This window comes from Nesoenas mayeri (genome assembly GCF_963082525.1).
Source record: "Nesoenas mayeri genome assembly, chromosome: 2".
Lineage (NCBI taxonomy): Eukaryota > Metazoa > Chordata > Aves > Columbiformes > Columbidae > Nesoenas > Nesoenas mayeri.
In genome coordinates, this window is record NC_137543.1 from 138,825,384 (window position 1) to 138,843,351 (window position 17,968).

General features: G+C 38.6%; 1 protein-coding gene across 1 annotated transcript in view; it reads left to right on the top strand.

The window, feature by feature from the left end:
- The window catches only part of CALCR (calcitonin receptor), a 71,515-nt gene extending 59,493 nt beyond the window's left edge, over positions 1-12,022 (top strand). Inside the window, exons 11-12 of the mRNA XM_080340066.1 lie at positions 4,559-4,600; positions 11,785-12,022. Coding sequence (XP_080196192.1) covers positions 4,559-4,600; positions 11,785-12,006 — 264 coding nt within the window. The 3' untranslated portion in view covers positions 12,007-12,022. The remainder of the gene's footprint in view (positions 1-4,558; positions 4,601-11,784) is intronic.
- Positions 12,023-17,968: the final 5,946 nt, after the last annotated feature.

Genomic DNA, 17,968 nt, shown 5'->3' on the forward strand with positions numbered 1-17,968 from the left:
CCCCTCCTGCCCCTTTCACACACTAGATGTTCTCAAACAAGTCCAGCAATTAACACACTCCTACTTGAAAGCTTCTCACAGAATTCTGTCTCGGGCATCTTGTATCTGGGTTTGTAGAGGCCATCACGTTACCTGACATGGCACTGTCACTATGCCAGAGAAGATTTAGCTGTGGAGGTCCCCTTGGTGTGGTGGAGAAATAGCCCCTGAATCAACAGCATTATGCAAGCACTTTAAATTACTCTTCTTCTTAATACCTTGCTGACTGTGGCCCTAAATATGCAAGTCTGCCTCTAATGATAAATTAAAATGTTATTCAGTATAAGGGTCTTGGCTCTTATTGGAAAATAAGGGTTGGGTTTTTTTTAATTAAATGGAGAATAATCAGTTTTCTTGCTCCCCAAGTACAATTACTTCTGTTTCAGTCAGCAGCTTCCAAGCAGCACACTCAGGCCTGCAACACCCACCCTGCCAGGCAGGAAGATACAGATCCTAGGGGCAACCTTTGCATAGAGGTTATTTTGTATTTTTTAGGCATGGGTTTGGGTCCCATGTATATCCACGGTACCTCCAAGTTGTGAATTTAACTCTCTATGCAGCTTTATGCAGAATAAAATTAAAAATTTAAAAGTAATGTGTTAAAAACAGTAAGATATTTCAATGCATTTTAGAAGGTATTCATTCCATCTGTTTCTCCATTTGAAGGGAAATAAATATGCCCTGTGATGCCAAACCACACAGAAACATTTTCTGCTTCTGTGCAAAGTTAAGGTCATCAGATTGCTTTTGGTAACATAAGTGATTTTTTTGTTTCCCGTTCTTTTTTTTCTTTGCATTCTTAGTAATTTCAAAATTTTCTAATATTTTGAACCAATAAAAGTTGGGAAAAAATAGTTTTTTGAAAGATGGATAGTGTAAAGTGCCATTTTTGTATGAAGAAATCATGTACAAAATTACAGAAATGAAACCTCCAGCAGAAAGAGGGAGAAGAAGCAAAGCGTGAGCTTTGGCTGATGGGATGCCTCGTTTTGCAGCAAGTGTGACAACCTCCTACCTCAGTAGCAGCAGAAACCACACAAATGCATTCTTTGCTTTGCTTATTTTTTTTAACCTAATATAAATGAACACTTTATAACATAGCCATTTACCTCACAGCTACTGTATGAATGTGCTGTGAATTAAGATGATGAGGGACATAGTATTGTTTTTCTCAAAGTTCTTTATCTTTACTGGAAAAAAAGAGATGTGAATGGGGATCACTTGAAGGAAGGACTTGGACCTTCATATCCAGAAGTGAGAAGTGAATGGATATGGATGAAAACCCACACAGCAAATCAGAAACTGTTTATGTTATGGCCATCTGTACACTTACATGTGCCATCATCTTCTACCATCAACAATGAATATATCACCCCACTAAAGCCTAGATGGCAACACAGTGTGTAATTAGGGCAGAGAGTAAGGCCAGGAACGTGGTCATGAACAAAAGAAATAGCGCTTCTATATATGCTTTATTTGTTTTATGGAGACATAAGCTAGAAGAAAAACAACTGAGGTATCAGAAACATGTAAATTTGCAGTATCTGCATAGGTATTTTTGTTTGCTTCTTTTTAACCTAAGCAAATCATTGGAACTTCTCTTGAAGACACTTATGTCCTCTTAGAGAGTGAGATACAGATTAAATACCTGCCAAGCAAAGAATGTCCTTGAACCAGTATAGACACATAAACACAGGGAAAAACTCACTACAGCGTCAGTATGGTACATGAAGATCTGAGAGCTGCTGAGTCTGGGCAATCCCTAAGGCATGATTCAGTTGAAATTCTCATTCACCTAGTCTTCACATGGTCCAGAAATAAAGAATTTCAGAAGCAGTCATTAGCGGCCTTAATCTCAAAATAAATGTATTCTTCATCTCTACTTTCAGTACCACAGCCAATTTGATCCTGTTGGCAGCAGACAATATATCACAGGTCAGTTTTACAACTCCACACAGTGGCAGAAAGAAAAAAATGACCTAGAGATATCATCCTCAACAAGAATTGCACTCTGAGCAAAAACCAGCAGCCATTAGAGAAGCTATGGAAGATATATGTCAAAGAGATATGAGAAACAAGCCGTGGGCCTTACATTAAATTATTAACTTACATCTAGACTGTCATATTTTTTAATAGATTCACTATAAAATTATCAAAATCCCAAGACCTCATGGCTCTGAAGAGACCAAGCTGGTGTCTGCTACTGATATCTCTGTAGGTTTACAGCTGAAGATAACAATAGTACCCTGAACTATGGGAAAAACTTTATGTATAATTGGAAGAACAAAATAGAAATGATAATAGAAATAATAGAAATAGAAATAGAAATAGAAATAGAAATAGAAATAGAAATAGAAATAGAAATAGAAATAGAAATAGAAATAGAAATAGAAATAGAAATAGAAATAGAAATAGAAATAGAAATAGAAATAGAAATAGAAATAGAAATAAATAGAAATACAGATGGCAGAGCCCAGAGAGCTATTAGTGATAGGAGAACAGCATTGAGACTTATATGGGACAAACTGGAGAAAATATTTTCTTCAGCCAGATGTACAGCATCCATGGTCTCAAAATAACAAGAAGCCAGATCTGCTCTCAGTACACTCTGAACCAGAAAGGCAACTGAAGGGATATGAGGCATCACTGCAGCTTCCTTTTGAGCTTTTCTGTCAGAAGTTGTCTGGAGAAAACACCAGTTAAGGGAGCTACAATCTCCAACAGAAGAAAAGTACAGAAATTGCAGGATGTAACAGAGGAATCTGAATACCATACAGGAACTGAAATGGAAAATGGCTTCACTTCAACAGTTCAGGTTCAATTTCTGCCTTAAGGTACTACAATTCCAAGATTACCCATAAACACTCTCACTGAAGAACAGACTTAGAAAATTTGTCTGCTTCTTTCTCTTCTCCTGCTGTCTTTCATACCTGCTGTGTGTCACATGGACTGTCCATTTAGCATCTGTACTCTCAGAGGAGATCAAGATCCATCTCACTTCCCTGAATGCTGTTGATAAAAACACACATATAGGCCACCAGGAAGTGACACATTTTCTCCCCTTGCATAAATTTTCGATTCAGGAATCTTTGGTCTGGCAAAGTCCTGCTTTAGAGGTGTATGGTTTTAGTTGACTTTGGAGTGTTTCTCAGACCAGAGCTTATGGACAAACTACTGTGCATTGTATATCATATACTGGGATTTTATTTTTTTGAGAATACTCACTGTTTTTCCAAAATATGAAAAGAAACTTTCCTTTTCTCACTAAGTCTACCCTTCTTCCTCCTCACACATGCTCTTCTGTGTTTGTATTTGAAGTCATATCAAACTACACGTTGTGCATTAGAGGAAATTTATTGGAGTAAAATAGTTGCCAAAATTCAGGTGGTCATCACCTTTTCAAACCAGCCTGTGTGTTCCTAATGCATAAGTATTTTGTTAAAACAGTTATTACTTACCTGATATTTGTGGTCCAATGTATACACTTGAGAGTCCAAGACATTTTACAAAATGTTAGCTACAGTTTAACTGGTAATCAATTAAACAAGGGTTTATAAAAAAAGATACAGCTGTAAAGCTTTTCAAAGCAGCCCTTGGGAACACAAACTTTTGTATTGCCATTTTCCCCATAATTTTGTAAACTGCCATGCTTTTAGTTTATAATAACTGCTTTAAGTAATTTAAAATGAAGGCATTTGGCTCCCAGTGATGCTGTGTAATGCTGTTTTAATAAGAGCAGGTGCAGTTTAGAACATGGAATAGTGTAACTACGTGACTCTGAATGGCAGGTTCTGTGTGTGAGAGTTTTCTCTCATTAATTTCTTACTTTTTCTCCTCGTGTTCCTGCCTTGGCCCTATTTAATCTTGTAGCAGTAGTGAAATACGGTCTGAGCATCTGTGGTAATAATTAACTTTAAGCCATTTAGGACCAAGGTATGGTCTGCAATTGCTCCTATTTTTTTCTGCCCCCCTATTTTCTAATTCACCTGTTCTGTTTGGGGTTTTTTTCTTTTTCTTACCACTTATACTTCTTTTCCTATACTCTCCATCCATTATGATTCTCCATGTACAAGTTCAGTTATCCTGGCACACGCTTCAGTTTAAAGCCTTCCTTGGTCAACTGGATTCTCTTTGGCCAATACTTTAAAATGAGTGGCAGCATGTAGGACACAATTACTCTGGCATCTTTTCAGCAACGTCAGTAACAGTGTGGTATCGTACTCCACTGTATGCATTTAGTTTTCCTTCTCTAGGCCCTTTGCAGAAAAATAACTTAATAGGCAAAATAGATAATTTATAAATGCTAGTAGTATAGAAGAAAATGGCAAAACATATTGAAAAGACAAAAATCGGTGTAAAAGCATAACTGTGAAATGGCAGGGAAGTTATGTGAAGTGTCTGTGATGCAGAGGAAGTGGACTTGAGTTTTTATCTTGTATCCATCAAGCCCAAATTTCCAAACAACAACAACAAAATTATATATTCTGATATTTAACTATTTTATTTTCCTTTCTCTTAGGGCTTACTTGTGGCAACTATATTCTGCTTCTTCAATGGTGAGGTAAGCTTGTAAAATACAGCAAATGAAAAGAACTTGAAAAATAGTCACTTTGTCGGTCATTGATGCAGAAACGAAGCAGGTCATGCTACAAAATTTGAAACTACACAGAGTCACTCTCTACTGTCTGTATATAAGCAGCAGTGTGCATTTTTGAAAGTTCTGTGCAGAGCGTGACTTCAATATCTCTGAGCAGATGAATTAGGAGTGTTACCATTACAAAGCAGAGGGCATCAAATGATGTACAGGCATGAGCCTCTCCGCACACCTTCTGCGATTTTGAGACAGAGATCTAAGTAGAGGAGACAAATGTTCTACCTCCCTTCCCTCTCTGCAATAGCGGGAAGAACCACAGTGCCCTATAAGAAGTAGTGGCCATCTTGGGGTCTGTCCTGTAAACATAACTGTGGCAGATGCCATCCCCGATAGCACTGACAGAGCAGAGGAGCCTGGAGGAGTGTGATTACTTGAACTTCTTTGAGGATTGGTGCTGGCCTTTCTAAGGTCCGTGTTTCTCATGTAGTAACTGAGAAAAAAAGCCCCTTGAGTCAAAGATGCCTTCCATTCTCTTAGAGCTGGATTAATATTTTATATGCCTACAGCTGATTTTAGGTCCACTTCACTGCATCTTTTTTTTTACAAAAAAATAGCAGGTTAAAATATGTCAAGAATCATTTAAATTCCTTCAGCAAGCCATTTACCAAAAATCATTAGCAGAAAAATGCTATTTCAATACATCAGGAGCATTCAACTGTAGCAACATAAAACACTACATCTTAGAAAAGCTAGAAAGTCTGTTTAAAGGTTATTTTTCAATCCAGCACAGATGAATTAGATACAGAGGAAGCTTTGTGATGCTAACATTCAGTATGTTGCCCTAAAGAGATATTAGTGCTTCTGTTTATCCCTGTATATTATACAGGGATATGTATATTATAGCTAACATTCAGTATGTTGCCCTAAAGAGATATTAGTGCTTCTGTTTATCCCTGTATATTATTAGAAAGCAGTAAATTCCCAGTAATGATGTCACCATGCTGAAGTTTTGATAGTGACTTGCTTAAAGTTATGTTATTGATAAGGTGCTACTGACTGTTTTACTAACTCTTAGGATGGAAGAGAGTATTAAATTCTGTTACTAGTCGTCAACATCTCTATCAATTTGCTTCTGGTTAGCCTGCTGCACAAATGTACAGAGAAATGAAACAGCAGAAAAGATGAGAGGCCTCCCACTGTAATTCTGCAGCATGACTTCTCAGTAGAATAAAAGAGAAAGGCAAAATATGGGCAGTTAATGACACCAGAACCTAATGTGAAACGACATCTATAAAGATCAACGCTACAGAAATTCATGTTTTCATGGGTCCAACTAAACAAAGTTGGAGAGATGGAACGCTTTTTCCTACCACATTTCTATCCCCGGCATCTGCAGGCTACTACTGCATTTCTCCTTCTCCCTTAGTGTCATCGCTTCCTGGTACAGTCCAGTCTCCATGCCCTGGAAACACAGAGAGACTTCTGATTCTCTCTGGTAGGGAAGACCTGGCATGGAGAAAGAAGAGATTAGCCACGCAGTTTTTGAACTCACATAGCAATGACTGCATAGCTATGTACAGGCAGAGCTCCAATGTCTTTCACTTGCCTCCAAACAGTGTGTTACCTGCAAAATCCTGGTCTTGAACATTGCCTTCTTCATTCTCCCCAGTGTCAGCTTCATTTTTTTTCATATCAGATTTTGCAAAATATATTTGCTCAACATTTTATAGCTTTAGGGCAAAAGGTCAGTTACTCTGTAATTCTCCAGCTCTAATGAGAACATATGGATTTGTGCTGTAGCAATTCTAAAAATGAGGAAAGGCAGCAAGAAAATGCACTGAAAATGTGAAGTATCTTAAAGGCTGTTTTTCTTTAGATGTGTTTCATCAGATAGCTCTAATTCCAAAGCACTTTTGGCAATGCCACAATGTCAGAAAAGTATATCCATCTTTACAAGTCCAGTAATACAACTTGCAAGTTACCCAATACTTAATATATCTGGAGCTTCTGCTTGCCAATGACATGGCAGACCACATAATTTAATTCAAAATTAGATTGCAGGGTATGAATGGGTTTATCTTTCACATGAATGAAACTACAGTATGCAAGGCAGAATACTGAAAGCCACATTCCCGAAATTAAAATTAGTCTAAAATAAATGCACATCTCTTTTTGCTGTTGTTGTTCATTAAGTATTATATTACATTTAGAATCCAGAATAAATATAATTGAACTAACAAAGTATACCACATTCCTACATGATATTCAGATGTCCAACCTCAGAGACATACTACACCTTGTGGACTTCTGCACTGTTTGGGCTGCTGTTAGGAAGTGGCAATAGCAGCCAGTCATTCCTTACATGGACTGGAGATGCATGGTCTAGATCCACATCTTGAATAACAGCAGTAGTGACCAAGCCCCTAGTCACCTTGGAAAACCACCTCTTCCTTGTGAAAGGCTCTCATCTGGATATCTGCTTTTGATACTTGAATTGTCAGCAAGCCATCACTGAGGGTACACATCTAGAAAGGATGGTGTCCAAAATGAGACAAAAATGAATTGGATATTTAAATGTGGTTTCCATTTTTTTACTCTGTTATTCCCATAAGTAATCATACGGATGGTTTAACTACCTCTGAGTGGCTCCAGACTGCAGACAGGTTGAGTGTGATTTTTGTTGGTGCTTGGGTAACTTTATAACATGACACCCATTTTTAAAATTATATCTACCGCAGACTTACAGACTGTCTAACATGCACAATGGCTGGGATGCTGAGAAACACTCTCATTATTTTCTCATACAAAATTTTATTTACCAAACAATAAGAGAAGGGGTTTTTTTTAATTTCCCATTAAGGTGGACAGAAAGCCAAGGATGACACCTCTCATATAGACTCAAGACAGTTCGGTGCTACTCACATCAGCACATTACCAAGAAAAATCAAGCAAGTTTATGTACTAGAGTAGTTGTGCTGGGCTGCACCAGAAAAGAAGATGAAAGGATTATGATCCCTTTCCTCCAAATCCCATTTATTCCTGAAGTTACACAAGGTGCAGATGTATAACACAAAATATATAGAGGAGCAACAACAGACTGATGCCAAGATGGCATTAAGTGCTTTCAAAGGAAGCAGTGATCTGAGTTTGGCAGCCCAAGAGAATTGAGATAATCTCCCCTAGTCTTTTGCTGTGTGTAGTAGGACATAGACCAAAGCCACAGTTTGGTCTCCAGTCATGGTAGGAGATTGTTTCCAAGCTGCTGCGTACATCTGCTGCCATAGAGCTCAAAATTATTTCTCATGAGAAAATTCAGTGTGGGGTGAGGAAATTAATTTTATTACCATAGGAGCCTGGATGTACTAGGATTTACTTATTCCTACTGGAATATTTAACTTCAAGGTTGAAATACATGACATGTAGCCAGGACAAATAATGCTAAACTCAGTACCTCCTGACTGTTTTGTATTGCATTAATCGCCTACTACCTCACCAACCTCACTTTAGTATCATGAGCCCATCTACAGAAAGAAATGTAAAAATAGTAATAAGAAGCTGTAGTGCTGCCTGCATTCATACGGAAGAACACATAAACAACGGATTTGGTTTGGACTTTCAAAATGACAGATCTGGTGCATTTTCATATGAAATCTCAGTGTCCAGCAACACTGTAGTTTTTCTGTCCAACAACAACAGTGTTGTACAGATGATACAAGGTCTCTGCAATAGTCTGCTCACCAGACCATATTTCCAGGCCTGAAATTGCTTCTAGACTGCAAGGCTGGCCAACAAAATGGAAAGTCTGCTAGAAGAAAACCAGTCATATATCTCGTCTGCCAGAAAGGCGTGAATGGATAACAGAGAACAGAAAATCTTCTAAGTCCTGAAGAGCAGAGTAAATAAACTCAGGCTCTTCATTTCTTTAGACTTTACTTTCTTTCATCTGCTACCACAGAGGAAAATGTGGCAGGTATTGCCCTGACCAGCCCTGTTCCCAGGAGCCTCCCTAGTCATTAATATGTTATGCCTGTTCATGTGATTTTCAGTAATGTTGCTTACACATTTAAACCCCATGCATGAACAGTTTTATTTGGCACTGAATTATCATCATCTGAGATCCCTGGAATCATAGCAAAAATCTAGATTAACGCATTTTTTTACTGAAGTGCAGCAGCTTGTACTATCCATCATCTATTTGTGGTCAGATTCCTGTACTGGCCAGCGGTTCAGTGGAGAATAAAAACACAGCTGCTTTGACCTCGTGCTCTCACTGCTCTGTGGAACCTTTTAAAGCTGGCTATACCTGGCACTTCTAATCATGGGCTGAACTGGAAGGGACGTGCCTGTTCTCTCCCTGACCGTATATAAAATATAAGTGTCACTCTCTTCTGAGAACAAGTCTATAAGCTCGTCACAGCAGGATTTATATAACTCAGTGACACTGTTCTTCCCTCTTCAGTTAACCATGTTATCTCTAGACCTGTGGTTGCCCTGGTGGCCCATCAGTTTACAATTCAACTGAGGGCAGTTTGACAGCTCAGCAGGAGCTCATCACCTTCACAGTGACTCTTCTCCCCATGCAAAAGTGATCAAAGTCCTGGTGTCTCTGCAGGGGACAGGAGTCTAGGAAAGAAACAGTAAGGCTGTAAGAGCATGTTCTTGCTACTTTCACTAAATACACTGAGATTATTCTGAATGGATGAACTGATGTGAAGTGCAAACACTCTCAATACTTAGGGGCAGAGGTGATGGCCAGAGTTGCACAGTGGCTACAGTTGCTGATGACCATGGTGGCAGTGTTGGAGACACAGCTGCAGGCACACAGAGCTGCTGTGCCCACTGAAGGTTTCTGCATTGTCCTCGTTGTGTCTGGCCATAGGTCACAGGAACTACTGCCCCAAAGTGACACTGGGGAAAGTCACTGACTTAATCCTTCTGAAGATTTCTTCTTTCAGTCCCTTCTATAGTTTCTAGGGTTGCTAAGCTAAAATATTCATACTGTAATATCAAGAGGCAATCTTTAAGTGACTAAAATCTTTACAGGGTTTACCTTATATGTAATATTTCCCTATCATATGCTACAACTGCGTTGTTCTTTCATGCAGTAATTCTTTCTCACTAGTAAACTTTGGTGATGGTGTGATATGAAACATCCTTCCATGCAGATATTTCACTTTAAATCTCAATATTAGCATAGTAAGATTTGCTCACAGCCCCAGTAATTAAAGTTCCATTGTAACCATATGCCTTTTCTGTGCTTGATACCTAATTATCATGCACTCAGCCATTTGTTTTCTTTATGTCTTAGGAGAAGGTGAACAGGAATACATATCATCAGATGAAAAGAACTCTTAACTACTTTGTCTTAAGCAAAACAATAGCAAAGAAGAGTTAGTATTGGAAACTGAACATGGATATAGTTTTCAGTTAGTTTTAAAGTCCAGCAAACGTTTGTTTACTCAAAAAAGGAGTCAGACCAAAGTCAGTGCAACTACTTGCATGAGTAAGGATTTATGGCATCAATCCTCATATCTTGGCTTGCATCTTGGATTAAAAATAAAAAGCCAAAGCAATTGAAATATCCACTCTTGGCATGCTGCAGTCATGCTGTACACTCAGTAAGCATCTCAGGTTCACAGTAATTCCTTATGAAGCCTTGTCCTTATGTGACATGAAACTGCTTTCTTCCAGGCAGCTGTGGGTGGTGAGTAGAGAACTTTTTGCTATATACATATTAATAGAGTGATTAGATTTGTGGAGACTTAGGAAATATTAAAGTCATTCAGATTTATCTAAGTGAATCAAAGATATTGTTCTGCAGAGAGTGACTTCAGACTGCTCTCTGAGCAAAAATGACATACAACATCCGCCTGAACAGGAGCACAGAATTTCCAGGACACTCCAGTGGTCACAGTGCCTCACCTGCACCTGCCATCCTCTGGAACAGTGGTCATTAACAGCAGATTATTACAGGAAACTGCTCCAGTTCTCACATTTTGATGGCTGAAATAGTTGAGCTCAAGGGTCAGAGCCAGGGTTTGCCCACACCGTACCGTTGGGAAGGAGCTAGAGTGCGCCAGCATGCCTGAACATGTAGCTGGAGAAGGGCTTCTTACTCTCTGGCAGGACTCAATAGTTTAAAGGCATATCTTAGAGACGTATGTAACATCACTCTTAATGTAAATGCTGAATAAAATATTTTATTCCTAGAAGATGAATGTTGAAAGGTTGAAATTCTATAGTACACAGAGTCCAGTGCTAGGGTGTTTTGCCAGCACAGAACCTCTTCTTAAATTACCAGAACAAAATCTGTTTTGCTCTACTAATCCTCAAGTTCTTTTTCTCTACAAAATTAGGCCTGGCAAGCTCTTGAAGTGTGCTTACACTTTGCCAATCATGGACAGTTTTACTCAAGGTTATGTTTCTTCAGGGATCACAATGCATTAGCCATTCCAGGGCAATGATCCAGCTGTAGCATCAGATGGGTTTTAAACCCCATCCTTCTTCTCTCTTCTACCACAGCACCCTACTGTGTTCCTGTGCAGCATCTGTTCCACATTTACCTTTTACGGGAACAGCTAACCCATACCTGCTCTTCATAAGCAACAACAACTGCAGAAAGTCTAATTGCTGCCATAGGGTAGGCAGGGACAGAGTTAAGGCCAAGAGATGAGCAGCTGCTTCTGCTTCTGGAGCTGGGAGCAGAGGGGAGAAGAGAGGCAGACTGAACCTGATGGAACTAGACCTGGAGCTTTCTCTTGCTCTTGCTCTTTCTTTCTCTCTCTCTCTTTCTCTTTCTCCTTTTCTTCTTCTTCTTCTTTCTCTTCTTTTTCTTCTTTTTCTCCTTTTTCTTCTTCTTCATTTTCTTTTTCTTCCTTTTTTCTTCTTTTTGTCTTTCTTAATTTTTGTTTTCTTCTTCTTTTCCTTCTTTTTCTTTTTCTATATCTTTTTCTTTTTCTTTTCTTTTTTCTTTCTTTTCCTTTTTCTTTTTATTTCTTTTTTATTTCTTTTCCTTTTTTCTTTTTTTTCTCTTCCTCTTCTTCTCTTTTTCTTTTTTTTTTTTTTTTTAATTTCCTGTAGCAAATTTTAAAATTGCTACAATTATAGGGGTTTAGATTATGCTTCACGCTAAGCATGTGTTTCTTTAACAGGTACAAGGAGCTTTGAAGAGGCAATGGACACAGTACAAAACCCAGTGGGGCCAAAGGCGCCGAGAGCACTATTCCACACGATCTACCTCCTACACTGCAACATCAATCACAGAGGTCCCCGTTTACCTGTACCATCATGATTCCAACAATGAACAGTTAAATGGAAGATACTTAGAGGACTCTGAACTCGTTGCATTGAAATCTGGAGAGACATCTGCCTAGCTCAGCACCAGCCATTGCTAACTCATCATTTACATTCTGCTTGTGAACAAAGTGGGGAAAAGGGTGGGAGCCACAATGAGAGGGCAAGACCAGGTGAAAGGACACATCATATTCAAACCACATCATCCTCTGACAGTGATGGCATAGAGAGAGTCTGACACAGACCTGGGAACAGCATTTCTCCCTGTATGCTGCAGCAGGGAGTAAACATGGACCTGCCCACCAGGCTCTGTCATCACCACTTCTCCAGATACCAGCTGTATGAAGTGACCATGCAATAGGTAGTAACGGTATCAGGTATTCCATAGCAAATAGGAAAGAAAGAACCAGTACCTGGCAATTGGAAACTTTCAGCAGTTTTTGCTTTCAGAAATTTTCTTTAACTCTAGCTTTTGAACTTTCAACATTCAAAAGATTTAACTGGCTTGGAGTCTTTTATTTTCCTCTTTTAATGAGCTCGATGACTGCTTGAAATATTTTGCACATTACAAGAAAAATCAGAAAAATAGAAAAAGAGTCACTCCAAAGTATTCCAATTCTGATGATCTCCAAAGGATATTATCAAACCATTAGCAGGAGCATAAAGCAAATGATGGTGAAATAGTAATTGCATGCCAAGATCTCAAACACCCTCAAAGAAAGAGATCAGTATTGTAAGCAGCATCACACAAGTCCTGAAGTCAAACTAGTTTTGGTTCAACAATGCTAGTAGTAAAAGAATATTTATTTATAGGCAAAAATGTCACCCTATTACTTTGCCCAGAAACTCATCATGGAGGCACAATTCTTTCACTCTGAATAAACTGTGCAGTTTGTTTGGAAATTACGTTTTTCTTTAATAGCTATTCTGAGATGAACGCTAGATGAATGCTTGTCTCTGTTATAAAAGTATGATCATGGCAGTAAAGGATCCCAGGTAAGAAATAAGAAACTAATGTCTTAGCACAGGAAGCATCTATTTTTAGAATCTGGTTGCTGCTCTGAGTCCCTAATTGTTGAAAGTGATGGTTTCATATGTCAGTCTGTCATCAGGATGACACGAATATACAGTTTTGTGAGTAACAAGGACTTCTTATCACACGTTCAAATCAGCATTAGAGTCTCTGATTAATGAGGCAAAAATCAGGTCAGGGAGAAGCTGATTTGCAGTTAGAAGTTACAGTACTGTCACTGCAAAAGTTCTGCAAACCACAAAAAAAATAAAATAGATTAATTTCCCATATGAATAGTACATTCTACATTCTAACAGTAAATAATCTGCAAGCAGCAAGACTGGTGCCAAGGAATTTTTGCAGGCCTGTGACTCTTATGGAGTTTTATGCATAAAATGTCTAATGAATATAATGTAATTCCTTCTTGTGTATCTCTGAAAAAGTGTCCTACACATTTTCCACTCCTTTGCCTTCAGATGAGATGTGCATGGAGTATTGCAAATGCTAACAACTTCAAGGTACTCATCACAGTCTTTAACTTTGAAGGAAGCTGGAAAGGTACCAGTCCCCTTTGTTTTCTCTGCTAAATACTCTTGCATTTGATGCTGCATCTCCAGACCAAGCAGGAAGACATGGCCAGAGGGGGAGGCAGCTGCAAGTGCCAGTGGTGATGTTTGCTCATCTCAATGTCTGAATACTTGTCCTGGGAGCTGTAAAAATACTGCCCTGCATGGCAGGTGAATGGGGAGAGGCAGAATACCATCTTCTATACTGCAGTTGCATTCACCTGAGAGTTCTGCTGGTGTAAAATTTCTTCCTTCCCTTCATTTGCCTGCTGCAGTTCCATCCATAATGATTTTTAACTTAACACTGAAAAAAGTACTTAAAATATCATGGGTTAGAATAGTCTTAAATCTAGATCTTGTCAGGTGGTAAAGGAGAAGAGAAAAACTGAAATAAGGCACTTGAGCTAAATGTCAGGTTTTTTGAGGCAACTTTGGAGCCTACAGACAGAGGACCTAATCCTGCGGAACTGTGGAGGAAGGGCTGCAGGACAGTCTGTATACCACAGGGTAAAACACACTTTAGAGGGTTCCATAGAAAGAGATTATAAGCTAGTCCGGCCATAAATCTTGATAATCTATTTGAGATTCTATTGAAATTAGCAGACAAATCCCCATTGACTTAGATGAGTAGTGAACAACTCTCTTCAGTATTCATGAATGACATGCAATATCATTCAGTGTAGACCTTGAAAACCAAAGAAAATTTTGTCCTTAGCAATTTGAAACCACTTTTAGCTTTGTGTTCAATCAGGCACAGCTTTTTCTTCACTGACTCAGCTAGACATAAAGTTTTATCGTTCACTTGTAAATTTTAAATGGAGGTCCCTTGTATGGCTCTACCTACATGAGTAGCCATCTCACTGGAAAAGTCCCTTCCAGGAATGAGCTCGTGAGGAATAGGTGTAAACCCAGCACTACGAGAGGGGACCAAATTCCCACTGTTGCCTTGCAGGGAAGGAGTTTGCTCCATTTGTGTCACTGGCACACTGTGCTCCACCAAAGTTTCCTCCCCATTGGGAGGAGTGAGCTGCTGGGACTGCCACCGTAGAACAAGAGAGAGGAGCGAGGACACAAGAACTAACTGTCCACCATGATGTGGTTCATCACATTATTAATCCAGTGGAACATTTGCAAGAAAATATGATTCTGTGCATTCCTTCAAGCCACATACCTGTTTTTCAGACTTCAAGAAATATGAAGGCACTTATTTTTTCAGACAACAGTATTTCATGTATCCTTATTTCTACTTTTACCAGTGAAAAATGGGAAGTGGAGGATTTATTATAGTTATTAAAGACAATAATGTGGCTCTGCTATGAATTCTGTATTTCTGAATAGCTTTGGTGCACACCATACTTTCCTGGAGAACTCCAGAAGGCATTCTTAGTTTCTAAAGACACAAATGAGCTGATTGTAAAAGAAATGTACATAATACAGCAAGTTTAATAAAGAAATGTTGGTTTTAGTAATGTACATGTTTACAACATGTAAGTATGAGTTGTTTTACAGTCTATTATGTTCATATGGATGTACAAAAAGGAAATGCTTTGCCATCATAGTCGTTGTTTTTGTTCTTCACTAATTATATTGCTCTGTTCAGTAGAATGCTCTTCTGAAGAGCCAAATTCAGGATCTGGGGTTTAGGATCTTGGTTTGAGCTTCAGGTGGTGGAAATACTGTATGGTTATGTCAGTCCTTGTGGCAGCTTTGGTTTCACTGGAGTGATGATAATTTAGAGCCACTAAAAATTTGATTGAACATACATTCTGAGTTTAGGGTTGGCATCATCCTTGGGCTTTGCAGGAAACGCTGGTTTTGTAGAGCCTTAGTAATTTCTACTCAAAATATTTTCCAATGGAAAATGCTATTTTTCTTCATCTCAAGATGGTTTGAAATGTTGTCATTGCACACATAAGATGAATTTCACTTCTCTGCTTTATAAACAGTACCATACACTAGTGACAGCAATATTGGAAACTCTAATGTGACCTCAATAATTACAATGTCTTGGCAGTAGGGTGTTTTGTCTCTAATACATTTCACAGGAACAGAAGAAATGCATAATTAATGTATCAGTGTATCAAAAAATAGGAAAGGAAGTGACAATTGAATCAGTGCATTGAAGGTGTATTTTAAGAGAAAACCAACCTTACATTAATCAACTCTGCAGTGCCAATTTCCTCTCATACACCACACCTGACAAATGAAAACCCAGTTCAGTGAACATTCACTCTGGCAGATGGGTTTGTGCAGTTGCTATATCAGGAAGATGCTGGTGTTTGTTCTTTACTAGGTATAGAAACACAGCACAAATTAAAAGACTTGTTGTGGTATGGGATGCCAAAAGTAAGACTTCTTTTTAATTTTATTTACTTAATAAATATGTTACAGCTGAAATAGAACAGTAACAAATGTAGAACAGGCAATTTTCTCTGTATAAAAATTCTTAGCAATCATGCTACCTTAATTAGATGTCTGCCAATATTGCCATTAAAAAGTGCTCATGTGTTTATAATGTAGCAACTTAACTTTCTTTTGGGATAAAACCAACCATGCAAATGGGGCCAATTTTTGTCCCCTTTTCCTGAATTATCCTCCATCCTTTGCCAACCCTAATAAACAAAATCTGAGCCATTTTTCAAAGGTGAAAATCCTGAACACTAACAATGTGGGGATATTTGCATTTCCAGTGCTTGGAATTTTAAAAGTCAGAAATGTCTTCATGAAGCTAAATATGCACAGTTATTTAATTACTGCTCAAAAATATGAGCATTTGTAAGCTAAAAGTCATTTGCATCAAAATACAAGTTGATCCCAAGCCAATGAGACTCTGCAGCATATGAGTATGCCCTCTTTGCCCTCTGGCTGCATAGAGAGCCTAAACCCAACCACTTGCAATTTGGACTCAGTGCTAAACACGTGGAGGGGAAATGCTCGTGCCAAACCAGAAATTTTGAATTCCTGGGGCAGCTGGATCGTTGCGGTGCACCATATTGTCCTTGCTCCAGGAATACCTGTTTCAGAGGGACTTGGCTAAAGGAAAGTGTGAATCCTACGCAGAAAATGTCATCAGCCAACAGTGAGGGAAAGTCAGACCTCCAGCTTGAAATAACAGCAGGAAGGAAGATCATGATCAGCTCCTTAGTCAACTCTCTAGTGAAGTTCAAGTCTCTGGTCAGCCCTGGGATTTTGGATGGTGCCAGTTATGCTGCTTTAACACCTGTAGTTCTGTGGCAGTTGTAGTAATAAAGGTACCACTAAGGTTTAATTTCAAAATATCCTTTTTATGACCTGCAGATTTTTCTGTGCAGCACAAAATTTTGCAGGTACTTCCAGATGAATCACAAATCTATATTTAAGCACTCCTTTGCTGAGTTCTCAGACCATATCAAGAAAATAAAATAAAGTATTTCTCAGAATCTAAAGTATAGATCAGTATACTTCTCTCAGCCTAATAAAGGGCAACTGTTTTAATCAGTAAAATTAAGTGTTGAGAAGGTTATCATTACTGAGTATGTGAAACTGCTGCATCAAAAGAAAGCATCATAATGAGACTAACCAGAGTGTTGTATCTGAGTGTTATAAAACACAAATAGACACAGGAAGTATTAGGGATGATTTAGACCTCGTTCATCTGCCTTGGCAGAGGGACCATTAAGATGACCTGTCAAACTCCTGTCAAGATGTATTTTCTATGATTTTATAGCAACAGAGATGGGCACTGTGTTCTGCTGGGCCAGGAAGGTACTTAACTCTCATCGTATGCCATTTGAGATTTTCTTCATAGCCGAGTTTCAGACTCTTGCAAGCCTACCTTTAAAAGAAAAAAAAAAAAAAGAAAAAAAAAATTATCTTCAGTCAGTTTTTAAAGGACATCATATGCCTGATATGCCTGCACTGATTTTAAGAATCTGGTTCCTTTTCTGTCACTGTGAGCAAATGCAACTTTTACAAGTGACTCCAGGAGGTATCTAATGTGCAGCAGTGTGACTAGATGCAACTCCTCCACTCCCAACTGCAGGTGAGGTTAGTTTACCTAAATATGGTCAAGGGGATACAGCTCCTTCCCTCATCTGCCCTGCATTTCTCCTCACCTCAGTATCACCAGCACAAGAAGTGTTTACTCCCCGATCTGTACATCCTACGCATTTTCAGGAGGAACATTTCTCTTTTACAGTTTGCACCCTGTGTGTCTTGCTGTTGATCCAGGATGTAATCACAGAAAGTCAGACTGGAAAGAATGCATTTTATTCCAAACCAGTTCATGGAATTCAGGTGTTTGGCCAACATCCTGTTTAAAAAGAAAAATATACAGAACTGGAATTATGAAATGGTAGGTGCAGATTTAGAACTAAATTGAGGATTAAAGTTTGAGCACAAAGATCAAGTATCTTTAGAAGCAGAATAACACTACCTTTCTCATTTTGACAGAATGTAATCCTGGCATCTAAAAAAAAAAAAAAA